Source organism: Heliangelus exortis, chromosome 1 (genome assembly GCF_036169615.1).
Source record: "Heliangelus exortis chromosome 1, bHelExo1.hap1, whole genome shotgun sequence".
NCBI classification, from domain to species: Eukaryota; Metazoa; Chordata; class Aves; order Apodiformes; family Trochilidae; genus Heliangelus; species Heliangelus exortis.
In genome coordinates, this window is record NC_092422.1 from 104167006 (window position 1) to 104193293 (window position 26288).

The 26288-nt window shown below is 45.3% G+C and overlaps 1 protein-coding gene across 1 annotated transcript; it reads right to left on the reverse strand.

The window, feature by feature from the left end:
• Nucleotides 1-1737: 1737 nt before the first annotated feature.
• On the reverse strand, nt 1738-26288 carry CD80 (CD80 molecule). Its single transcript, XM_071741734.1, has 7 exons — nt 26195-26288; nt 25935-26040; nt 12146-12496; nt 9363-9644; nt 7108-7233; nt 4014-4134; nt 1738-2579 (listed from the first exon to the last, which is right to left on the reverse strand). Exons 2-6 carry the CDS (start codon nt 26020-26022, stop codon nt 4031-4033), a joined length of 951 nt encoding a protein of 316 aa, XP_071597835.1. The 5' UTR covers nt 26023-26040; nt 26195-26288; the 3' UTR covers nt 1738-2579; nt 4014-4030.

Below are 26288 nucleotides of genomic sequence, written 5' to 3' on the forward strand. Positions count from 1 at the left end.
TCAGAACAGACATTGTTTAATACTGAGGAAAGGAAACTGAGTTTACCATTTATTTTTTAATACAATTAAAGGAGGAACACTGGGAAAAAAACGTTATGTACAAAATACCTGTGATAAACAGAGCAGCTCACCTGGTACAAAGACCCAGATATTAAGCTGAAAAGGTCTCATGGAAACCATTTTTGTGCAATTCACTGAATACACCATAAGGCAACAGAAGACATGAGTCATTGTATAAGTGCGTAAGGAAAAAATAAACCAAAAACCTTCCCATAAAGAAAAAAAACCTGATGCCAGACTTACTTGTCAGTGAAACTTTTTGTTTCCTTTATAAGTGGTTGCTTCAAGTGTCACAGAAATCGCTGTTAATGTAGACAGGTTTGGCAAAGTGCAAAAGACACAACCTTTTCCAGAAGGTTGTGCAGTCATCTGTCAGGAGCAGAAGAGCATGGGATAGTCAGAGGGAAAACATTGTGTCAATAAATCTGTCACTGCCTTGGTGTGTTTGGCAAGGTGGAAATGTATCATCATTATGGGAAGGCAGCACAATGTTGAAAATGAGCAAAATAAATATGAAGAGAGGGTGTTTGGCCTGCAGGAAGCTAGTAGTTTGTGCTGGAAAGAACAAGCAGAGACTGAAAGAAAAGGAAACCTAGAAAGTGTGAGACACCATTGCCCATACCTGAAGTCCTGCAATAAGGTAAGGCTTTTGGAAACACTGCTTTCTATATCATCTACATTCTGCTTGCAACCAGAATGCACAAGTGTAAAGAGTATTTGCTTCTCACCCACCTTACATTATTTTCTCTGTCAAAAAGCCCTCCTTAAGAATGTTCTGAAGTTCCCATTTCACTTCGTACAATGGGGAAGTAGTAAAAAAGCTGATGGGGCAGTATGACTCTGCAGGAGTAGAAAGGGAGCAGTGTCTTACTTTTTTTTTGCTAGCTACTTGATCCCTTAGCCTCTCATAGCTCAATCCTCTATAAACTGCTTTTAGTCCTCATATTTCCTTCAGCAATTTTTCTCTCAATATGTACCTGATAGAAAAAAGTGAAGTGGATGGAATATTTCTTTACTGTGTCCTAGCGAGATAAACGGCTCAAGCAACAAAAGATCCCACAAAGAGCATGGGGCTGTCAGACCTTGGTGTGCCCTGCTAGCAACACACATGGATAGAGCAGTAAGGGAATGGATAAAGTCTGCAATGGGACAGAGCAAATGGGAAAAACAAATCTGTCAAACTCAGGGCAGGGTCGAGTTAGTTTAGTATGCAGAGTTGCCTAAGAAGGTTGCTGGGGCTTGGAGATTTTTTCTCTTTCCCCCTGAAAATGAGAAACCACTTTTCTCCTACACAGTAGGCAAGAATGTCACCCAGATCAGATGAGTCCTATCCAATATTAGCATCCTGTAAGAAGTTTCAAGTTCTGGCTGGGTAGAGAGACACTGGCAGAAAGCAGCAGCATTCAACACAAAGGACATCCCTAGGTTGCTGCGAAATGCTCCCAAGAATCTGGAGACCCTACCCTGGACAAGCATTCCTAGGCAGATATACAAACAAAAGCAGACCTATGTTCATGAAGCAAGGCCCTGAGTAACATTTCATTACAGTAGGTATGGGTGAGATAACCACTGAGTGTTACAGGAGTTGAAATGGGGCTTTACAAGCATGGGTAGGAAGGAATGCATAAGAATGCTTGTGCATGTGTGTGCCCACACACCAGCAGCAGCAGTGGGCTGGGCTGTGCCAGGTGTGCTCCTGGACCTCCTGAGTAATTCAGTGGAGGAGCTGTATCTCGGTGCCTGGGTTGGCACAGCCATCCTTTCAGGACAGAAAGGTTATGAGAAATTCTGACATTGCTGTAGATAAGCAGTATCAGCTGCTAGGTGTGCCGTCAGTATGTATCATTGCCTAAAAAGTCTCATAGCACTGAAAATAACCATGAGGCATACAGTCCCATCTCACGGTGCTTTTTCATGAAAAATATGCACACTATTGCCTCTTCAGGGGAGAAGGAACAATCTGAAATGGTCAAGCCCAAAGTCCTCCAACACAAACCCCAGTACTGGCAGATACCCGTGTGAGGCAGAATATAAAGGAAGTTTTAGCTGCTCCCGGTGGCAGCATGGAGGCACAGCTGGATTTGAGATTGTGTGTCAGGGTTTGGGGTCTCCCAAAGGTCAGCTCTGCATTACTAACCGGACAGGCTACCGGGTGTAGGCTACCTGCTAGGGCTCTGCAGGCTCCCTGATGTTCATCAAGACGGTGTTGAAGCCCGAGGATCCCAAACTGTTGAAGGGGTGTGTTGGTGCTGATGAAAACTCTTCTGCCCCATTGCAGGGGCATGGAGGGTCCTCCCAGCTGGAATTTCAGCAACTCTGTTGTATCAAGACCACCCAACAGCTTCTGTGGCTTCGGTGGGGTTTTGTATTCGTTCACACAAAATGATGTTGTCAGTCATCTTGAACACTTTGCTGCTGCTGCTGCCATCCCCTTTCAGAGAGCCAAAGGGCCAACACAATAAGCAGTGCTGTACAGCAAACAGTGAGGACTGCAGTGCGGAATACACAGGGTAAGAAACCTGAGGGACAGGAAGAAAAGAAATGTTTTACTGAATTTTTTTCTCCCCTTCTTAATGCTAAAGGTAAGCCATAATGTTGCAGAGCCGAGACGAATGGGGATGACGTACGATAGCCCTCCACAAGAGGGCTCCAATTACAGTAAAGAGAGCTGCTCGGAGCTAGACAGCTAAGACAGGCACTAGAGTTGGGCTACAGACTGGCTCAACGCTGAATGAAAAAGCCTTTGGACTGTACAGAGGTGCTATCCCTCTGCCAAGTGAGGATAATTAATGACTCTCTTACAGTCAGCCAGGAAGGCAGCAATGCATTGTCCTGACACACAGCTTCCATCCCTGCCCACAGTCAGCAGCCATTCCAGGCCCTGGAGCTGGGAAATGCCAGCCACTTACAGAAAAAGCCTGGCAAACTTTTATATCAAAAGTGGAATGTGGCAGGATGGATTAACTCAGTAGGTGAACTCCTGCTACTCTCATCACTCCCCCCTCCCCCCAGAATTCATGCTAACCAAGGCTCTGGTATCTGTTCCAGACAGGGCCTTCCTCAGTAGAAAAAGGAGTGGGTGGTCAAGTTTGGAAATGAGTGGACTGAATCATAGTTTCCCTTCCTTTCCATCTTAAAAATATTAAGCTTTTAGATTTCTGCAACACACAGCATGGCAAATTCACGACTTCTAGGACTTTACAGCTGTTACTCTGTGGCATTACCCTGGCAGCTCAGCATGCTGTGGTGATGACAGGAAATGCAGTCACCTGGATAATGGTGTGAGTAGGAAGGGTTAGCTCTGTCTCTTGACTTGAAAAATGTGGTTTTGGAGGACACAGCCCCAAACACAGCTGAGCTTTCAAGCCAAAATTTATGTAATGCTTTGTAGTCATAAAACCTTGGTAAGCCAGACTTTTCCCAAGCACATCCTTGACAACACCACATTATTAAAAGTAAGCCCTTTCAAAATACAGCCGTTTCCTTTGTCATTCCTCCAGATGCTGAAAAGAATGGAGATATCTCAGAAGTGGATTTGCATTGCTAATCTTGTTGGGAAAACTGGAGTAATTCTCTTGTTTGTTTCTCACCATTTGGTCAGTCCCTCATTTCTATTGTCAGTGATATTCCCACGTTTGTGCATCAGACCAGGCACATGCAAGCCCTGAAGGGCCCATTCCATGGAGAAAGCAGCCCAGGAAATTTGTCCCTCTACTGTTTTCCACTACATTCATTTCTAGACATTTGAAATAACCCAAGTAAAGCAATGACCCACCAGCAACATTAGCATTATTCCTCTAGTTACCTGAGCAGGCACCGTGTGGCTGTGTTGGCAACAGGGCCCTACCACTTTTATTTACCCTGGAGGACTGCACACACTCACATTAAAGACCATACGTGGTTTGTAAGCTAAAATCACACAAGAAACTAATAGTATTGATGAAGAAAACTACCTGCAAATGCAATCTGGTCATACAGATGATGTTTCAGATGACACTTTGGAGCTCATGGGCTTCGTACATTCTTTCACATCCTCTTCCACTGAGTCCTGAGGCTTACAACAGTGAGAACAGACTGAAAAAAAAGAAGATACCCTCATTAATATTTAGAGTTCCAGAAGCCATGAAAGTGCCAGAGCCAAATGTCTTCTCTAACTGAGAGTGGGAAGAAAGGAGACAAGAAATTAAATAAAAATAAATATCTTAGGTCTAGTTACTTATGGTTTTCCTGGGCAGGACTCATCCCTACATCTGAATATGTCTGGCTCATAGCTGTAGTCTGAGCTGATAGAAAGCTCTGTTATATATAGTTTTCTTTATAGTGTCATAATGGTTCTCATTAGCACAGGGCTAGGACCTCAGTCTGGCACAAAGACAGACTGCTACATACTAAAATAAGGTCAGAAGGGAAATAATGGTACAAGTTACATGTCAGTAAATGCAGTTTACCTATAAAGAGTGTAATTGTTAGAACCAGCCAACCATTGCTTTCAGTGCTTTAAAAGGATTTCAGATTAAACAGGTCCCCTTAGTATCTCAGCATCTATGAATTACTTTCATTTTAATAATTGAGCTTTCATATCTTTGTCCTATTACATCAAATTGTACATTCACTACAACCTGGATTCTAAGCTATTCTTTAAGTGACCTCTAATCACAGTCAGATCTTGGTCTAATCTTTGTGTCAAATTAATTGAAGAATCAAAAAAAAAAAAAAAAAATCTAGAGAACTTCCATTCCTAAATTACTTCAAAGATAGGCTGTGAGCTCCTCAAAATAGGGGATTGTGAACCTCAAAAAAGCATCTACAGGTTTTGGTCACCACCACAATCACACATCTGAGAGCTCTTATTTCTGTTTTGCTCTTTCTATTCCCTCCCACACTCCAGCCCTTTGAAGCATGGCTTTTTGAGCTCAGAAGCCACTCTTAGCATCAAGGCAGCTCCTGACTCAGATTTCCATATCCCAAAACAACAGAGGTGTTCTCAGACCTATTCTGAGCTCCCACAATAGCTTTTGAAAGGGGATGGGTAGCAATACCAGTAAGAAGCACTCTTAGGACAGATATTTCCCTTCCCAGGGAGGTGGCAATGCACAGCAGCACAAAAATGTGACAGCTATACAATCTGAGAAGCTCTGACTACACTTTGCTATAATATATGCCTGGTCTGGAAACTTGTACAAAATAGCACCACCTGACTCAGCAGATCTACTCCCTGTGCTTATTAGAAAAACGAGACTGAAAGGGAAATTCCATCTTATGCAGCCATGTCCCATGCTGTTGCAGGTGATCACATTCTGCCACATTGGTATGCTTTTTACATCTACTTTAAAAGCAATTTGGTTTCTCTATAAAAGGCTATCTCAGAATGCTCCAGAATCTTACTAATTTAATCACAGAATAATTTGGCTTGGAAGGGGCCTTTAGAGGTCATCTAGTTCAACCCCAATGGTAAAGAACCTTTTAATTTTCAACCTATATTTATTTAGAGCCAAATCTTCCAATTCCAGTTTATTTTCTCCTCTAATTAGAAGTTCATTAAACACACAGCTAGCAGCACAGGCTGTGTTCAGCTGTGATTTTCCTGGTTTCAGCCTGCTTGCTGCTTTCCTATTGACATAGCCCCAGGGAACAACAGGGAAGAACCAGCACCGGTGTCATAGGAGCAGAGGAGTGGAAAATTAAGAGTTGCACAGGTGTAGCCAAGAGTCCCTGCCTTCCAGAAACTTCCTTTCTTTGTGATAAAACACAATAATCAGTCCACTCTGACTCAGTGGCCACCTTGGTTTTTAAAAGGATGTGGTTGATGAGGAGTGGAAAAAGAAAACAGTAATGCTACCTCCACACCTCTGACTTGGGACTGAACTTGTCTGAAGCTGAAACAGAACTAGCAAAAGACACAAGCATGACACACTTACAAGAACTAGCAAAAGACACAAGCATGACACACTTACAAGTGTCCCTAAGTAAACCAAGGCCCTGCTGCCTAGCAAGTAACCTCTTTCAACTGTGACTGTGATGAGCAGCTCAGACTGGTGGCTTGTAGCTGAAGTGGGATTCTTGTCTCCAAACTTGTCTTTCTGAGAGACTTGGCAGAACTTGATTGGGTGATTCTTAAAATGTGTTGCAAGGCCTGCTCTCTTTCTCCAGCACTGCTTTTCAAAGCTGCTTGACAGGGTGTGGATAGAAGGTTTATTGCTGTTGACTTTCAACACTAGCTGGATGCCTAACTGCATTTCTAAACCCATTAGACATCTACCCACATCTTAAAGCACTTTCTGGCTAGGTCAACTTGCACATGATTAGGAGCAACAGCTACCAGAAGAGATTTTATTTTTTTTTTTTGAGCCACAAGAACACAAAAATCTACTTGTCTGCCAGCTGAGATGCCGGAAGTCCCCTTTGGCATTGAAAAACCGGAGACATGTCTGGAGTTACTGAAGGCTTCGCAGGGTGGGAAAGAGCATCTCACCCGTTCCATTTTTAGCCACACAAAGAAGACAAATCCATTTCTCCTGATTAGGGTTCTAAAAGTGGGATATTGTTATGCCTAAATCCTTTCTGTGGGGCTAGCACTAAGTATTTTCATAGCTTTGGCTCCATGACTTTTCTGAGGGAACATCTAAGTAGGGTGCGTACAGATCCCATTTTGAAACCATCAATGCACATCTGTATCTATCATGATCACCAAGATTCTTGGCTTCCTCAAGCATCTTAATACATAAAAATGGACTTTTGTGAATCTCTTCAGTTCTGTATACCCTTGATTTCGAAAATATTCTGATCTGCTGTCAAAACTCCCCATCACCCTTTCACTCTCAAACCTGTTTCCTAGTGCTACCTGCACACAAAATGTAGGAAAGTCCTGAGTTGGACTTAAGCTTTGTGACAGTAGATGTTGCATGAAAAAAAAAAAAGAGAAAAAATGAGAAGAAGGTACAGAAGTACCTACTGTGTCAATATAGTTTCTATAAATGTGTATTTTAGACAGAAATTCCATAAACACTGAGACTGTTTGACTGTTTCTTGAAAAGGAGCTACACTTACCATGTCTTGGGAAGTATCTCGCTGCTAGGGTGACGGCCAAAAGGGAGACAATAATGATGATACTTGAAGCAGTAATAACATTATAAGATGGAGATACAGTAGGGACAACACAGTCATTTGTTTTTTCTGAAACAGAAGAAATAAAACATAAACAAAGGGCCCAACAATTGGCATTTTCATATAAGATCTGGTACAGGGATTTTGGTGCTTCTGGCCAAATGCTAACTCATATATCCTGCCTGAAAATTTACCTATTCAGTAAACAGACAAAGCTGCCACCTAAATTTCTTCCACTCCCCTGTATTTGCTATGTGCTTAAATTTTTAACACATCCACAGAGTCCAAAATGTTCTTTGTCCAGAACAGGTCTGACATGAGCAATATTTGAAAACACGTAAGCTGTTTCTAAAGAAAAATTGGAAAAGTCTGAGTCCCTATCTAGAAAACGTCTGCTCTCAGAGGTACTCTGCAGTTTTCACCAGATTTATACCTAAATTTTTCACTTCTGAATTCGGGTGATGGAGAATGATGCATTAAACAAATTAAAATAGACTTTCTACAAGGCTGGAAAAGAATGTTGTGGCAGAGTTCAGTTTCAGTAGATCTGGAGCCCATACTGCCACTTGGACATCAAAATAGATAAAGGGCCTTTCTTGTACAGTGCAGGACAACCCCAATTCAACCCTAATTCACCTTGGTGTATGTTCATAGGCCTTCACATTTTCATCATTTGCATCATTCAACTTCTAAGACATCAGCCTGATCCCCTGTACAATCTTCCCCTGCACTGTAGCCTTTGCCTCCTATGATTACTAGAGGCTGTATTCTATCTGGAATTCTGTGTTCATGAGAGGCTTGTTATTAAGACCATGTCCATCATACCAAAATGGGAGTCATTCCACATCTCAAAAATCAAAAAGTGGGGGGTTTGTGACTGCTGTTGTCACTGTTGATTGCACTCTCCTCTGAGAACCTGTGTGCCAAGAGTATTACTATTATTCCTTTTTTTTGTTGTTGCTTTCCTTTCTACTTAGTATGATATTCATAGCCTTCTTTGATTACCATCTCTAGGGATATGATGCACCACATCCAGCAATAAACAGTATTCATAAAGTTCTAGTTTCTGGAATTCATTCTGGTCCTGAATGGCACCTCTCCTCACAAGCCCCTTTGATTTTAGTAAGATTGATGTATAAGGTACCTTGATGAATAAGGTATAATTCCCTAGGAAAAACAGCACTTTCTCTAGCTTCCCTTGAAGGTGCTCATATCTCCACAGTAAAAACATCAGACCCAGAGACATTTCAGAATACTTTTTTGGTAACAGCATTCTAAAAAAAAAAATCCTTTTGGCTTTAAGAATTTTCTTACAAATCCCCTACTACTGCAAAACATCTGGACTGTACTGTGCTGCCTTCCCTCATGCTGTTTCCACTTGTGCCTCAAGCTTTTCAGAGCACAGGCTTATCTATTATGTTATCACTTTGAAGGCACACGCAGTGATGGAATTTTTTTTTTGTACGAGTTAACCCTATATTAAATAAGTATACGAAAGTGCAATTTTTTCTAGACCCCATCTGACAGTTTGTCACTGATTCACTGACTCACAGAATGCTTTGGGTTGGAAGAGGCCTTAAAGATCATCTTGTTCCAACCCCCTTGCATGGGCAGGAACACCTCCCATTAGACCAAGGTGCTCAAAGACCCATCCAGCCTGGCCTTGAACACCTCCAAGGATGGGGCATCCACAGCTTCCCTGGGCAACCTGTGCCAGTGTCTCACCACCTTCACACTAAAGAATTGAGTTAGCAGGAAAAAACATGATTGTTAAATGAGGAAATTATTTTTAGGTGCATCCTGTGGCTTTTAAGGTACACATATTTCTCAGGTCACTCCATTTGCATATCAGGTACATGTCATTCAACTGGCAACAAGACCATGGAATCTGTGGAAGCCACTGAGGCTGTCAGCACCACATCACAATAGGATCCAGCTGCCCTGTCAGCCCAGCTATGACTTGTGTTAGAGAGGCAGAAAGCCAGAGTAATCTCTGCTTGTCAGTCATGGTCACAGTTCTGCTCTCCCATGCCTGCTGTTAAACAGCCTTTGAAATGTTTTGGTGTGCAGCTCATGGGCAGCATCATTGGGCATCCTCACCTGAACAGATACACAAGTTCTATTGCTTTCTCAGAGATGTCACTCAGCACATTCAACAAAAAAAAATTTCTGTAACACAAACTACTGATGCAACCTACTCAGAAGCAGACTGGTGGACTTGGTAAAGCCGTCGTATTCAATGGTGCAAGAGAATTCGGTGTCTTTGGTCACGTTGAGCTGCACTTCGCCAGTGACATTGTACAGGCTGAGGCTGGACTTGGACACCCATCTGGCATTCCACTCCACAGACATGTTATTGAGGGCTCCAGAGATTTTTGGCTTGGGGAAACCTCCATGAGAAGAGCATCTTACCACCATCTCAGCTGATTCACAAGAATTAGCAAATACTTCTGCTGTTACGTTTGGGTCACTGAAGTCAGCTGAAGGAAGAAAGATGTCATTACCATTCTGTCAGATTACAAGTCCTGATCACCCAAGGTCAAGCATGACTGGCCCACAGGGAATTCTTTCTCTGTCATAACCTGTTCAGACTTTCTTGTGCTTTAGTTATCTCCCCACAGCCTTGACTGGATGTGGCCTTGGTCTTTGCTGCTTCTCCTCCCCGGGCAGTACACAGACTTCATGACCCCCACTTCTGTAACGCCTCCTTTTCTCTCCACAAACAGCAGTTTATGGAACAACAGAAGGAATCACAAAACAAGCAGAAAAAGTCACAGGACTGAATAAAAATCCATAGTACAGGCAATGGTAGAAAATTTCCTTTTCCCTCTCTCATCAGTCCCTTTGCAGCCAGAAGCTCACAGAGTCCAGCTCTGCTGGGAAAGGTGAGCCACACATTTGCCTCCCAGCCAGGCTGGCCAGCAAGAGAATGAATTACATTTTCTCCAGCTGAGAGCAAGGCCAAGACTAGTCGTTGCAAAAATACATAGCAAAACACTTTCCTCTCAGACCATATCCTCACTGGACTTTTTTTCTCATTGCCAAAGACAATTTCCAAAGGTTTCCCACCCACCCAGATTGTTCCAAGCCCTTCTGCCTGGTCAGATGTGTTGCTGTAAGAGTTTGTGAGACTGCAGGGGGAAATGGATGAGAGGGCTTATGAATGAAGAGAGAGAAGAAAAGTGGTGTCATATTTAGCCTGCTTCTTTTTCTGGTTCACATTGACAGAACTGAGGATGCCCATGGGTTTCAACAGTCTTGGGTGAGGAGGATGAGGCAAGGGATGGCAAAGGAACTGTTTGAGGCAACCGTCCCACTGGAAAAATCCCCACAGGACCACACCTTTTAAAACAGAAGTACCAGTCAGAAAGAGACTCACTGTATGGCTTTCTGGTGGGTGTAAATCACACTGACACCACAGCTGCCAAAGGGACCCCATTCTCCCTCCCAGCCCTGCTAGCTGCAGTGCTCTGGCACTGACCCCAGCCAGGGCAGAGCTGCAGCAGCAAAACTCACTGCAAACCCATCCTTTTTGGAGCAGCCAAGGTCTTGTCTGTGAGGGCCCCCTGCATGCCTCCCAGATGGACACACGACCACTGGGACAAGGCAGCCCTGTGGGCACAAGGGGTCTGCCACAGCTTCTGCTGACCACAAACCCAGGTCCAGGCTACTGAGTAACTAGGGAAAGAAACTTGCTCAACATTTCACTGCTGACCAGTGGCAGACAAGGAGGGTCCCGGATTTCTTTCCAGGCCCACTATCTGCTGAACAATCTGGCATCCAGTCTGGAAAGTCGCTTCAGACCCCCCTGAGGGCTTCACCGAGACTCCCTGGTTGGTCACCAGGCACTGGCACCTTCCTGCCTCTCTCAGGGAAGCCAGGTTCCAGCAGAGGCAAGGGGAGCTTTCCCTTTGCTGATGCCCACAGTAATTGATCCCACTTTTCCAAAGAGAAGTCTACCACAATTATTACAATTCGTCTGTTGAGACAGGAAGGGGATTTATGGAAGGAAAGAAATTATAGTATGTGCCGAGAGGAGAAGATATTTGTTGTTTCACATTTCTCATGCAGTTAACTCCACAGCACCCACAGCTGGACAGGGTGCTGCCAGCAGACTTCCCTTTTTTCATATCAGTTCCCAGAAAGATCACTAAATTTGTCTCCTTGCGCATATATCCACAATGCCCTGACATGCAGGCAATGGCCTTAGGAACTTGTTTTTTTTTTGCCAACAAATCTCATTCCAGATGGGGAATGCTCATTCACTAGCTTGTCTGGAAAATTTCTGGAAGTTTCTGCTGCTAAAGATACTAAAAATGTATATATGTATTTATATATGTTACCAGTATCTCTGCGTTTGGTTGAAACCAGCCACCACAAAAAGAGTGATAGAAGTGGAAAATCATGTCAATGGAACTTTTTGTGGCCCCCAAGAAAAGATTCAGATTCGTTTTGAGCAAAGAAACTAGAACTGTTTTTTTTTTTCAAAGATAAAAAGCCTCAAATCAACACTGAACTTCAGCCTTAGATTGAGGAGCTGGCCAGCCCCCTGGAAAGCCTTAGCTCCCAAGGAGGATGATGCAAGCCTGAGATGCTGCTGTGGCCTCAGAAAAGCAATGCCACCCCAATTCCTCTTATGGCTTGGATGTTCCCCTTGCACCAAGGGCTTGGTCACTGCTTTTCCCGAAAGACAGCAGGGGGCAGAGGTGGCCAAGGGCACCCACAGGCAGTGGTAGCTGGGGAGGGTCCTTGCCCAAGAGAGAGGCATCAAGGGGACGATGGTGGGCTGGTGGTGGGAAAGGCTAATTTTCTGTACCCAGGGCAACTTTGGAAAGATAAGGGAGGGAGGTTACTAGAATGGAAAGGGCCTTGCAGCACGCTTTTAGGATTTCTGATCAAAGTCTTGCCCTCTGCTATACGGTGACCAAAGCTTGGAGGAGGCTGGCATCAGAAAGCCTCAGGTGCCAGGCAATCCACCTACCTGTAACAATGAGGGTGACACGCTCATCACACAAAACATATGAGTTCTGAGAATGTCTGAAGTGCTGAACTACACACTGGTAGGAGCCATTGTCCAGGATTTCCACGGGGGAGATCCACAGGGTGAGGTTCCTGGTGTCCATCTCAGTCCGGTTCTCGTACCGCTGGGGAAACTGAATGTGCTCATACATCTTCTTCCCCTCTGCGTAAGCAGTCACCACATCTGTGGTGTTCTTCTGCCAGTAGACCCGGTAATTATGTAGGCTTTCTGAGCTGGGAATTTCATGACAGCAAGGGAGGCCAACTTTTTCCCCCACTTTGCTTTTGACTACTTTCTTCTCCAGTGCACAGCCTGTAGGTGGGGGGCAAACAAAATGAGAGAGTGCTATAGCATTGTTCCAGGACCTTCTGCACAGAGCTCCCCTCTCTTGGCTCTGTCTGCACCCACTAGTGGACACCTCATCCCCCCCTGAGCTCTTTACAACTTCAGCTATGCATGGAGGGGAAGCCTACCTGGGTATTGCCTTTTACGTGATGCTCTGCTCCTACTGGGGATGCTACTTGGGCACACAATGATTTCTGCATGCGTTACTGAAGGCAAAGGCTGGAGAGTTACCTGCCTGAACAGAATTTTGCTGGCCCCTAGCTCAGAGAAAAGATTTGCCATTATTTATGTAAAGGGAGAAAAACATACAGGCCCAAAACACTGTCTCCTCTGCTTTCCCTTTTCAGACCTCAGTGTTTGGAAGGTCTGAGTCAACCTCCAGTGGGTTCCCTGCATGCCAAAGAAAGCCACAGTGAACCATTAATTTTGGGGGGCTGGAGTTTGGTTTTGGTTTGTTTTTTTTTTAACCAAAAGTCCCCCAAACCTTTCACCATCCCAGAAGCTATAAACAAACCTACAATGATAGACAAAGGTTACAGACACACTGTCATCCATATTAGCCAATGAATAATTTTACCTAGTCTGTCTAAAACAAATTTATATTTGCAAAGGCCGTGGGCCTCCCTTAAGGTTACTTGCAAAACGGCACAGGTGTTCCCCAGCTCCTACCAAGGGACTGTGTCAGTGCCAGACCTCCTGTCCATGCCTGCACCCCCAGCAACAACCAGAGGCCCTCGACAGGGGGGAAAAAGTACAGCTTTGACCCAGTTAGCAGCAATCCCCCTACTCCTCCACACCACATCTTCTATGCTGCTGTCATCAGCCCTTCCTTCCCACTCTCCTTCCTCTTTCCAGTGGGGAGGAAGGGCACACAGGGGTCAGGACTGGCACATGAAGCAGCAGTCTGCTGGGGAGCTCCCACTGGGAGCTGTTGCTGGGAGAGTGACTCGGTACTGGCGTGCTGTCCTGCTTCCCGACAAGGCAAGGGCAGATGGTTGGGCTTTAGCCTGGGTTTGTGGAGCCTTCAGGCTGCGAGGTATCCCTGTGTACCCTGCTGTGTTAATCCAAAAGGTCAGGTTGCTATACATTTGCCCTGCTTGCCTCAGCCTCACTAGCGAAGCACCCATCTCTGGCAGTGGAAAGGGGACAACAATCTGTTCCACTCCATTGAGATCAGAAAAATAAAGAAATAGTCCAGCCTCAGGAGAGAGAAGATTCAAATTCCCTCTTGCTTCCCTGTAGAACAGACCTCAGTAAACAAGTCTGAGAGAGAAAGCAGGAAAGTCTTCACCAGGCAGAGAGTCACTGGTGGGGGGAGTGCAGCATCAAGAGTCAGTGGAGGTGAGATCCCATGTACAAAGCCTCAGCCTGAAATGTGAACTGAATACTTAACAAAAATGAGCCTAAGAACACACTACCCATCCCCAGCAAAGTCTGGCTGATGCTGACTCACATGTTATTACCACTGTTAAAGCCTAAGTGCAGCTGTGCTGTGCATGGGCACAGAGCAAAGTGCCCTGGGTGTGGCTGGGGTACTGGGACATTCAGATTCATCTGAAGTGTCCAAAACACCACAAGCGTGTAGCCCACCATGGCTCATTTGCTTACTGGTGACTTACAGATTTTTGGGACACTGTCAAACAGCCAGCAGTGAGACCTCTGTGGTGGGCTGACCTGAGTCCAGGGGCTCACCCTGAGGAAGTGCTTCATAGCCCTCCAGTTGCTGGTGCTGGAAGGAGACAAGGAGATGCTCCACCAGTGCCCTGGTATAGACAGATCATATGGCTGTACTGGAGGCCACTTGCTTAAGTTCAGCCCAGACTGTCCCTAGGACAGAGCATGAAGTGAGCTTTCATCCTGCTCCCTTCAGGCACAAATACCCCTATCCCACTTGCATGCTTTGCATTAAATCTGTAGAAAACATTGAAGAATAGTGGGGAGGTCCTGGCAGCACTATGGAATGTCTTAAGATTAATTAAGTAAAATAGAATATGTAATTAAATGTACAACTTCTCATTTAACTGCTTTCCCTCCACTCAGACAATTCACTGGTCTTCCAAATGGAAAGATTCAAACACCATTTTAACCTCTTCTCCACTAGCTGTGCTTGCCCTTATAATCCATTTCAGACTCTGAGCAACTGGACTGGGACAGACCAGGAGCCCACTCAGCCCACTGACCTGCGTCAGCCAGCGACTGACAGAAAAATGGTAGAAAAAACACTTCTTCCACACTACATGGGAAAAGAACTGCCATGCCCTGCCAAACATTGTCAGTCAGGAACTTAAGGATTTCTTGGCACTGGTAGTTTAATAACTACAGATAGATCAACCCTTCAGAAGGAGATCTTTCTCCTGAGATGATGGTTTGATTACATGCTGCATGAAAAAGTGTTCCTTCTGTTTGCCTTAGAAGCAGGCCACTTGAGCCTGTGATTCTTCAGGTTCCTCCTGTGTGTCTGCATGCATTTCTGTGTGAGTGTTTTCCCTTGACCACATCTTCGTTTTTCTCACAGTTCAGCTCCTACTATTGCTGGAGAGACTCACAAGAACAGTCAGTCAAACTTTGGGATCGTGGAGCCTGATGAAGACAATTTTCTATTTTCTTTTGCAGCAATAGGGGAAGAGTAGGCGTTCAGTAAATGTCAGGGTGACATCGAATCATGAGTTGCATGAGGTTCTCTGTGCCTTGCCCCTAAGAGTCTCCTTTGCAACTAAAAGGAGAACAAAAACCTCCCCGGCAGTGCATGTGCAGGGTCTGGAAACTCCTACTGATGTCACATCTACCCTTAAAAGACTGAACCCTTGAAACTGCAACCTGAATGCTGCAAGCCTGAAGGAACCAAAGTCCATGAAGAGTCATCCAGCCACACAAAAGTCCCCTTTCACTTTAAAGGTGAACTGCAAAAGCAAAAATGAAAATTCAGTTCTGTCCTGTATCTGTGCTGCAGGCTCTCTATAATCAATCTGTGGGGGAGGTATCCAGCTTGGAAATAGTTTTTAATGACTTTTCTAGAAAAAAAAGATCCCTCCTCATCCTGCCACCCCTGAAGCCTACCCACTCCCTTGGTGTGTCCCCACATTGCACCATCACTGGGAGTCTGTGCTGGCTGGCAACACTGAACTGATGAAGGAGCTGACTTTGTGTTCCCTGGGCAGAAAAATAGGTTTCATTCAAACTACACTTGTGCTGCTGATATTCCATATGGCAGGGATAACACGAACAAAAAGATTAGTGCAAAAGAAACACATTCTTTCTTGTTTGCTCTAAGAGTTAGCAAGTACAAGAGCTGTTGAGCCTGTATGCCTATTTCTTTCACTCCTTGCCCAAGCCATGTTTCTGAAATTCCCTTGTCACCAAGATCTTGGTTATTCTTGACCACACATGCAGTCAGGTGGCACAGGAGAGAAGATGGCCTCTGGGACAGAAGTCCAACAGAGTAAAAGGCAGCAAAAGACTATGCAATGCTGTTGGAAACTACCAGATAATTCCTGGTGAACAGGAACTCCAAAGCCATACTCTTCCCCCTCCATTCCCCATTTCTTATGAACTGCTTTGCCTTCTTTTCAGTCCGACCTTGTGTCACCTTGCTTTGCACACATCCACAAAGCAACACACATGAAGGGAAAAGTGGTGGGCCTGGAATCTTTTGCCTCTGTGTAAGCAGGTAAGACAGTGGATCTGAGTATCTTTTTTTGATTGAGAGTCCTGCAAAGATCTCTGAGGCAAGTTGTTGGTGAATCTTCAAAACTGGAAGGTCAAAACAGCCTTGTGTTGGTTTTGGTCCATAAGGACCAGGTAGTCTCTCTACTCTTAATTATTGGCATTACTAACTTTGCCCAGGACCATGCACCCAGGACTCCTACTCTGCCAGGGCACCAACACATTTCTTGCCTTCCAAACATATGTGGGATGGAAAAAGGGATTTGGAGCTGTCCTGGGTTAGTGCAGTGCTGTTTTGGAAGCAGGGGGGTGGTACAGGGGTGGCTCCTCTGGGAAGCTGTTGGAAACTCCCCTAGTTCCCATCCCTGCTCCACCTCTTCTCTGCCCAAGGCTGAGCAGATATGGGAAGCTGGATGCACCTCAATGAGTAATATGTTCAAGAAAGGAAAAACGAAACTGCAAATATATCAAAAAAGAGACCTGCAGAGCAAAGGGGAGGAGGAGGCAAAAGAACAATACCTGAGAAAAGACACCAAGGTCAGTGAAGAAGGAGAGGGAAAAGTGCCTGAGCAAAGATTTCCCTGCAGCCCATGATGATGGCAGCTGTGCCCCTGCAGCCCACAATGGAGCAATCCCTGAAGAAACAGCCATGTGCAGGATCATGGAGAGGGTCAGATGTGGATCTGCAGCCGTACAGGACCCCGTGTGAGAGGAGGTGACTGCTCCCGCAGCAGCCGTGACTCTGTGTGCAGCCCAGGCAGGAGCAGTCTGTGCCTGAGGGACTGCACCTGTGGGAGGGACTCGTGTCCCAGGGGTTCCTGAAGGACTCTCCCGGGAGAGGGACCCCGCGTTGGAGCAGGGGAAGAACGTGAGGAGTCCTCATCCTGAGGAGGAAGGAGCGGCAGAAACACCATGTGGGGAACTGACCCTAAACCCCCCTGCCTGTGGTCCCTGGGAAGAAGGGAGGGGTGGGTGAAGGGGAAGGCATTAAGATCAGGCCATGTTTCCTCTTTTCTCCTTGCAGATTAAATTAGTCGGCTTTTTTGTTCCTAAACTGAACCTGTCTGTTGTTTGCCCGTTACTGTAACTGGGGAATGCAAACCTCCCTATCTTTGTTATTCCTATTAACAAACCTTAAGGTGTATTTTCTCCTCCCTGTTCCCCAGTGGGGGATGAGTGAGCAGAGGTCTGGTTGGTACCAGCTGGGCCTAAACCATGACAGGGACAACTCTGGGAGGAGATGCACATCAAGCCACAGTGAAGCAAAGGCACTTTGGGAAACTGAGGCTAGGCCAGCTGAGGAAAACATGTCTTGTGGAGCTGCTGCTTTCTCCTGGCAGTCATCCCCTGAGGCTGGTGGGGAAACGACACCCATCAGTGCCCCAGTGATTCTGCAGCTCAGACCTGTCATTTTCTGTGAATCCACCCCAAACTGGCAAGATTTATCCTTTGAGGACAACACAGTATTTTAAGAGGATCTCCACGCAAGACAGATAATCAGTTTGAAAAACTGAACATTTTGAAAAGCTGAGTCTTTGAAGGACCAGACAGTCTTTTCATCTCAGGTGATTTTTCCAGTGAGGAAACAGATTCTCTCAAAGCTTCCCATGGAGTTAAAATTCAGAAAATGTCCTGTGCTACACTGGAGTACGTAAAGAAATGCTTTGTATTTAAATTAGCATTGTGACAGACTCCTGTGAATACACTGATCACAGAAAGATCCCATTAGATCCCCAGGTAACTTCTATGCAGAGACCTCATTTCAGCAGCACATAAAAACACTGCCTTCCTCTGTGTTTCACTGCAAAGACCCCGCACAATGAGAGGGATGGGGTGAAACAGAGAAAAGTGGGTGTGGGCAGACCATGCTGGCTCTTCTCTTTAAGGAGCCAGCATGACTGAATATTAACCTGTGCATGAGTGCCTGCAAGCCTCCTAGGCTCCTTCTACCCAGACTCCACTCCAGCAAGCAGAGGCATGCAAAGAGAGGTCTTAACAGGCAGAGAATGGAGGAGTGGCCCTTTCCCCTTGCACAACCCCAAACCCAGTTTTCCCACCATGAACCAGGGGCCTGCTGCTGCTCCAGGCTGCTCTGGCAAAGCAAAGCTGCTGCAAACACAGGCTGCTCAGCTCATGCCATGGTGATCATTGCAAGGTCATGCTCTGCTACTCATCCCAAATGTGGTGAGAGAGAGCAGCAGAAGAGAAGTTTACCCAAATTAAAACAGTGATGAACTTCATTCGACAGTGGTTCCACTCAGTCTAGCTTCCCTATACCTGCTCACACTAGTCAAGCATGCCTGCAGCAGTTAAGTGATGGGATTAATCCTAGTTCATGATGATATCACGGCAGGCCTGAGGTAGGGAAATTGTTTGAAGACGTTTTTCTCTGCTTACTTCTGCACTGCAACCCCAGGGCACCCTGCTTGAAGCAGTATAGCACAGCACAGATCCCCTTAAGTGGCTTTATGCATTTCTCATCTTCACATTGCCACATTCCTCCTAAGCAAAACAGTAACCTCACTTTTCCTTTCTGCTTGATCTGGCAATAATTATAATAACCCTGTGAGGTTTTAGTCCCCAAGTCCTTCAGCAGCCTTCATTCCATTTTAATTCTGCTTTGTTTCAAGTACAAAGCCTTTAGTGAAGAAATATTTGAAGGCCTGATGCAGCTGTAAAAATTAGAGGACAATTTCCTTTGTCTACAGACAGAAAGCCCATCTTTGGGAGTATGCACTAGTCCCATTTTTTTTTTCTTCCCAGTATTGTGCAAACTCATGGCCCTATTGATGACAAATTAAATTTTTGGTCTTATTTGTCTTTCTGAGCATACTTTGAGTCGGTAACACTTATTTTAGAGTGGTTCACAGGGCATTCTCAGACACTCAGTACTTCAACAGAAGCCCTCTCACCAACTGCAGTTTCCTTTGCAGGTCACAGACCAAATGCTCCTTTTTCCAGTCTAAATTGCTGTTCACCACAAAGCTGATTTTACACTCCCCCGATTGATTTTTTTTTCCCTGAAAGCCAGCAAGAAAACCCAAGCAGATGGGGAATGGAAGGAAGCACTGCTACTGAGCAAGTACTCTGTCAAAAACCTGGCTTCCAAGGGAAGCCATGGTGATCCATTAATCACAAAAAAAGTTCCATGATCTTCAATTAGCAGCTGAGAAAATGAAAGAGAATCTTTGATACTTTGGCAAAGGAGCTTACTGCAGCGCTGGGGCAGCTCCAGCTACCTGGCACACTTCCCTCTTGTTTCTCTGGTGCCCAGCTCCTCTTTTGGTGAGGTAAATGCAAGATCTTTCTCAAGATACTGACTTTTGAGTCACCACTGCTTCCAAGCCCACAGCCTGGGTATGTCCAGTCTGATTTGTTTATAACATGAGTAAGACTGCAACTTCTGGCAAGCTAGTTGGCAAATATCTCCATCCTTGGATGTTTTTAAAAAGAGATTGGATGTGGCACTCAGTGATCAGAGGTCAGATCAGAGTGATCAGAGATCACAGTGATCAGTGGTCAGGGATTAAGGGTCGGACTTGATGATCTCAGAGGTCCTTTCCAACCTGGATTTTCTGGGATTTTGTGATCTCATCTTGGCCTAACCAGAAGGGCAGATCCAAACAAGGAGCTGGAGATGAGATGTCAGAGTATTTGGGTCTGGGATGGGGACTATATTATGTCTTAAGATCCTCCCCTTTGTTATGGAGCCCTCTTCAGAGGTGTTGACTGGGGGGCAGAGGAAGGAGGGCTTGCTTATCTTCTGTGCTGCATACCAGCAGGGACGTGAGTGATGAGGACAGAAGGGCATCTTTGACTTGAGAAAGGAGCAAGGGAAAGAGTCTTTGTAAACCTTCCCTCTTTCTCCATTCTCAGCACATGGAGTGGGTGACCCTGCTAGAATAAAAAAGGGCAGGAGGGGACATTAAATCTGGATGTCCTCATAAGATTTGCATATTTTAGTTCCTTTCGAGATCAGATTCCTACAAGTTGCTCAGCACTCTCATGATTTCTCAGTCTGGGGACAGAAACTAGACATGGCAGCTAGTGGCATTTGTGTAAAACAGGCCTTTGGGGAAGATTTGTCTCACACAAAGACAAAACTAAATTTGTTAATTTTTTTCCCCTGCAGACTCTGTCTCTTGCTGAACAGATCACTTTGTACTTCCTCTACATGTATCACCCAGCTGAAGATGTTCTCAGTTTTCCTAAGCCAGTACCCTCTAGTACCCCTGCTATGCGTACTGCTGCCCTCACAGCACAGCTTTTGAAGTTGAGGTCCTTCCCACTTCTTAAAGCCAGTTTTCTTCAGTGCTTGTTAATCTCACTGCATTGCATGCTCCCCAAGTAGCCAGCCCACTCTGTAAACTAATAGAAGGTGGAAGTGCCCAGTAACCAGGAAAATCAAGTATGATACTGCTAACATAAGCCTACTCAAAATTAGAAAAAAAAATATATTTTTTTTAATATTTTTTTTTTGCTTCTAAAGTACTTGCCCACAGCCATAGCAATATTCATCAGTGCAGCCAGCAACACTACAGGCTGGTTATAAAAAACCTGGTCCCTGCTCAGGCATTAACTCACAAACACTCTGCAGATGACAACCTTGACAATAACCCACTGCTGACTGCTGGCTGATGGTGGCATCTCTAGCTAAACCTCTCTCAGAAGACATTCACCTTTTGTCAAGCCCAAAGTGCTACTGTATCATGTAAAAAGTCAGCACTTTTATTTTCAGGCAGGGAGTCCCCTGGGACCAATGATATTTTAAAAGCATAACAGTGAAAAAGCAAAAGTAAAGCCCATGGCATTTCTGTGTTGGGAAAGATTTACATATTCTCAAATGACCTCCGGAGACTCAAGTGGTGATGTCCCTCTAAGGGGAGAGAACAGCTACAATTAAACATAAAGTTAATCTCTTCAAAAACAAAACTGACCTTCTTTCACCAAGCAAATAGATTTCACTGTGTTCAGCACATTTGCCTTGCCATCTCACGGAAAATACCATATCTAGATACATCCAGCACTTATATATGGTAGGAAACACATTTAAAGGAAGGAGATTTTCTTTGAATGTATAAATTCTGTTGAAGCGTGTCCAGAGGAGGGCCACAAGGATGATCAGAGGGCTGGAGCACCTCTCCTATGGAGACAGGCTGAGAGAGTTGGGCTTGTTCAGCCCAAAGAAAAGAAGGCTCTGGGGAGACCTTATAGTGGCCTTCCAGGACCTGAAAGGGCTGGGGAGGGACTTTTTATAAGGGCATAATCTAACATGGGACAATGGCTTTGAAATGGAAGAAGGTAGATTTATTAAGAAAAAATTCTTTAGTGTGAGGATGGTGAAAGATGGGCACAGGTTGCCCAGGGAGGCTGTGGATGCCCCCTTCCTGGAAGTGTTCAGAGCCAGGCTGGATGGGGCTTTGAGCAACCTAGTCTAGTGGTAGTTTTCCCTACCAGTGTCAGGCAGTGTTGAAACTAGATGATCTTTAGGGTCCCTTCCAACACAAACCATTCTGTGAGTCTATGATCTCCTTCTGGGGTATACAGTGTAGAGTGCAAAAGCAAACTGGCTGACCCCCACCAGTGGCTAACTAATGACAAGCAAGGCAGAGGGATGACTCCATCAGTGGTAGCCTTTATGTCTGTCAAGTTAATTTTGCCCACTAAACCATGCTTATAACTCAAAATTGAGGCAGCAATAAACAGGAAAGGTGTGAGGGCGTACAGGCTGGCAACTTCTGCTGGTAACCTACCACAATGTGTAAACATGTGAGCCCCAAACTTTGCATGTTTAGATGCGGGAATGTCTGACATGCACATTGCAAAGAAGTTACAAATGTCTCAGTGATCCAAGAAATGCAAAAAGCTGTTGCCTTCGGAGTACTGTGAGGTCACCAGATTTATCTGGGTTCATCCTGATCTAGCTGGGAAAAGGAAAAAATGATGATGAAAGGAATGTTTCACTGTCAGCTTTCCATACTCAGCATGCAAGTGTGTAACTGTTTTGATTGTGTAAGAATGTAGATTGTCTGTTTAATTTTCTGTGTTTTTTCTAAATAACTTGTCCATTAAAAAAACCCCAAAAACCAAAAACCCCAAAACAGAACAGAAGAAGTAAAACAGGGTCTACAAGCAAAAACAAGAGCTGTTTCTCCAGACAAGCTGCTAGAGGACAGACACTCAGGACAGACAGTAAAAGGAGTTTCGTTGTTCTGATCTTGTTTTTCAAACAGACATCTCTTTTCTCCATATATGGAGCAAGAGGAGACAGAAACTCATCAGAAAAAAAGAAATTAAAAAAAAAAACAGATGAAGAAAGCAAGATCAATAAGAGAGAAACTCAATTTGCATCCAGTGATCAAGTGGACAAATCCGGTATGTAAAGAAAAAAGTTTTCTGCCATCTAAACCATAAAATCTACCCTAGACAAAGCCCATGCTGGAGATGGAATGGAAATTAGATGCCTATCACATAAAATTCATTGCTAGGCACTTCCACATTGGGGCTGGCCACAAAAGAGGGAATCTTTCTCATTCTCAACCCTTTGTCCCCAGCTTCACTCAGAACTCTTTACTGCTGACATGTGAGAGGGGATTCCCAGAGTTACTTATGAGCCAGTGCATGCTTGCAATACTGAAGGAAGTGGATAGTCCCCCCTCCTAAACTCTCCTGTAACTCAGGGAAACTGTAGGGATTTTCCTCAAAACTTTCAAAAAAATTCACCGCTAGGAAGAAACCAAGAACTAGATGGTCCCCAGTCAGATTAAAAGACTCTAGGGAAACCTGAAAAGAAAACTCTGTGGGAAAAAAGCAGGCTGGCTGGGGATTTGCAATCAATGCCTATGACACTGCACAGAGGGCAAGGAAAGGCCATCCTGGGTAAGTTCTAGCAACATTTTCCTAATGCAACAAACTGGGATGGGGAAAATCCTGATATTCATAGGTAGCTGTGAAGGTATGATGGCAGGAGAAAACCAAGCCTGTGGGAATAACAGCAATGTGTTCAGATTGTAAATAAACAAGTTTGTGCTGTAATCAAGGCTGTAATCAAGGCTCTTCTGCACTTTTCCACTGTGCTGAGACAGCAGGGTGTTCCTGCTGTCATCATCTCCAGCAGCAGCTGGAGCAGTATCTCCAGCAGCAGATGACATCTCAGAAGCAGCTCTAAACTACACTGGCATTTCAGTGGGTCACCTCAGTTGAACTCCAGGGTAGCAAAATTCAGTTCAAGGGATAACAAATATATCTGTGTAGCTTGGTCATACACTATTTCACATTAAACACAACCTTCAAATCAAAATCACTCTCTCTTGAAGCTTTCTTCTGCCTGGCATTGCCTGTACTGCTATTTCACTCATGCAAGGCATATTTAAAAAGAGATATTTAAAAAGAGACTGGATGTGGCACTCAGTGCCATGGTCTGGTAACTGCAGCTGTAGTGGATCAAGGGTTGGACTTGATGATCTCTGAGGTCCCTTCCAACCCAGCCAATTCTATGATTCTATGATATGGAGAGCACCTGCTCTCATCCTAGCATGCTGTTTGCTTGACCTTTTGGAGCTCTGCAGCACAGATGTGTACAAGCACCAGGACATCCAGGATAAACCCAAAGATTGGGTACAAGAAGTAACCACAGGTTCCATGTGCCAGCTTTGACTCTGTCTTGATGTGGGTCATCACCAGTCCCTCACGGGGGCAGTTCTGTAAACGCTGGCCTTGGTGACTTCCTGAACAACACATGGGAAATCACTGGCAGGGTCAGGGCAAACTCCCTTTCTAGGCTTCACTATTTTGACACAATAAAGTCAGAAGCTGGTCCTTGTGGTCCCTGTGGGCGACCTAAAGAAAGTATTACCTACGAGTCCCAGTAAAGCTTTTAAAACCACTCGTTTGTGGGCAGTGTAGCATGTATTTTCCAAGGTCACTAAAGTAGGAATACCTTTTTTTAGAGAGGAAGGTGGCAGAGTGTGTACACATGCATACAGATGGAGAAAGAAAGTGCATCAGATGTGTCATCCTTGTCAGCCTGCCACGCAAACAGCTCCCAGGCACCAGGACTTCCACAGACTCATTGTGTGGGAAGCATCTAACAATTATGCCCCAAAAGCTAATAATAATACTTTTAAAAAAAGCTTTTTTTTCCCCACTCAGCCTCTTGGAGGGTTAAACCCCCAAATTTTGTAATTGATTAGATTTGGAGAAGTAAGTCTCCAAAGCAGCAGGATGACCAAAAATCGATTCATGCCTTGTGCTTCCCAGGTGTTGCCATGTTCCTTACAGTCCCCTTGAAGCTGCCTCCTGTCCTTTCTGTCAGGTGGGCACAAAGAGGGGCAACACAGGCTCCTGTTGTTCGGGTGCTGCCTGTGGTCAGGGGCAGTGGAGAGTAAGGACACCACATCTCTGCCACCTCTTCCTTCCTGTCAATTTGGTTGAAACCGGGCAGGGGATTAAAAAGGAGCTCAAAGAAGCAAATGGAGAGATGGAAAGCAAGATAAACTATAATTTCCTTAGTAAGCCATATGAGAAAAAGTACACAATCACTATACAAACACCTAGTTTTCTATTATCAAAATCCTATTTCTGGAACTGAATATGCATCATACTGTATATCCAAGTATTGCACATATTTGGTCTGAGAATCAGTATACTTTTTAGAGAAACTACATGACTGGCTAATTACCACACGCTCATAATTACATTAATAACATACTGCAAGCTCTACAGTACAGAGAAAGAGTTCTGCACAACAGATTTTTTGCCCACTGAAGTATGGGCAAAACATATCTGTGCCTGACATGTGCTTCACAAGTGCTGAGGTAGAGGAAGGAGTGTGGCAGAAGACAGGACAGCAGAGATCTCACAGGCAGTGCCTGAAGTTGTTGCTTTCCTTACAAGCAAGGAATTCTGATTCAATCCCTGTTAAATTTTCTGAGTTGTTTTAAGACTCTGAGACCGAAACTCAAAATGAAACTTAGCATCACATAGTTTCACAACATCAGCATGAAAAACTCCTAATTTTGCATCACTTGACTTTTAATCAAAGCCTCAGTTCAGCTCGGGTTTGCTCCAGAGTATCATTAGCTGCAATGAAACACTAAAATTGCCAATAAGCACAACTTACTTTGCATCCACAACGAATCCCAGCTGAGAAGTGTTTTTTGTGGTTTCAAGGTTACCATTTCACACAGCTGAGACCACTCATCCTAAGCCTCTTGAGGTCTGGGGGGACCTATGGACTTCAGCAACCTTTGCAGCTGGTCCTTAGAGAAGGAATGGGGGAAACCCTTGCAGTCCTCCAAGGGGGATTTGTGGTGCTGGAGAATGCACTCACTGTGCAGTGCACGACCCAGGGAGTGGAGATCCCTCCACTTGGCCACCCTGCTCTGTCTACTCCATCATGTGCTCACTTTTAGCTACCAAAAAAACCTGCAGAAACTGCCCCACCACGGAAGTCAAAGCTCAAGGTGCTGCACCATGGATGGCAGCGTCCCTGAAAACATACTCCTTGCCCTCACTCTGTCTGGGATGGGTGACCTTTGGGAGCTGGCAGCTCAGCATGACCAGCCTGGAGAGACAAGAGCTCATGGCTCCCCACCCCCTAACACTGGCCCAACCTCAGCCCCAGCAGAAGACGCCAGAGCATGTGGCCACCATCCCCCAGAGACATCCAGGTTCGGGGTGCCACCTGCCTGAGCCCAGCGCTCTATCCCCCGCGCTCCCACAAGCAGCCACTCCTGCTTACCCAAACTAAAGCAGAGCAGCACGGAGAGCCCCAGCCCCAGCCATCTCCTCAAGGCCATCGCCGGGGCGTGGGGCAGGAGTGTCACCATCTTCCTGTAGCTCCTGCGCTGCGAGGAAGGGAGGACAGAGTTAGAAGAACGGTGCCTAAGGGGCCACGGCGCTCGCTGCAGCACCCACCCACCCACCCACCTCCTTCCTTCCTGCCCAAAAGACCAGGAGCACAAATCCCAGTCCTCTTCCCTCCCCGCGGCCCTAGGGTACCTGCAGCTTCCCTGAGGCCACCCCTGAGTCAGGGGGCTCGCTGCCGAGCCATGGGTGCCCAGCTCCTGGAGCAATGCTGCCGAGGCACTCGGTC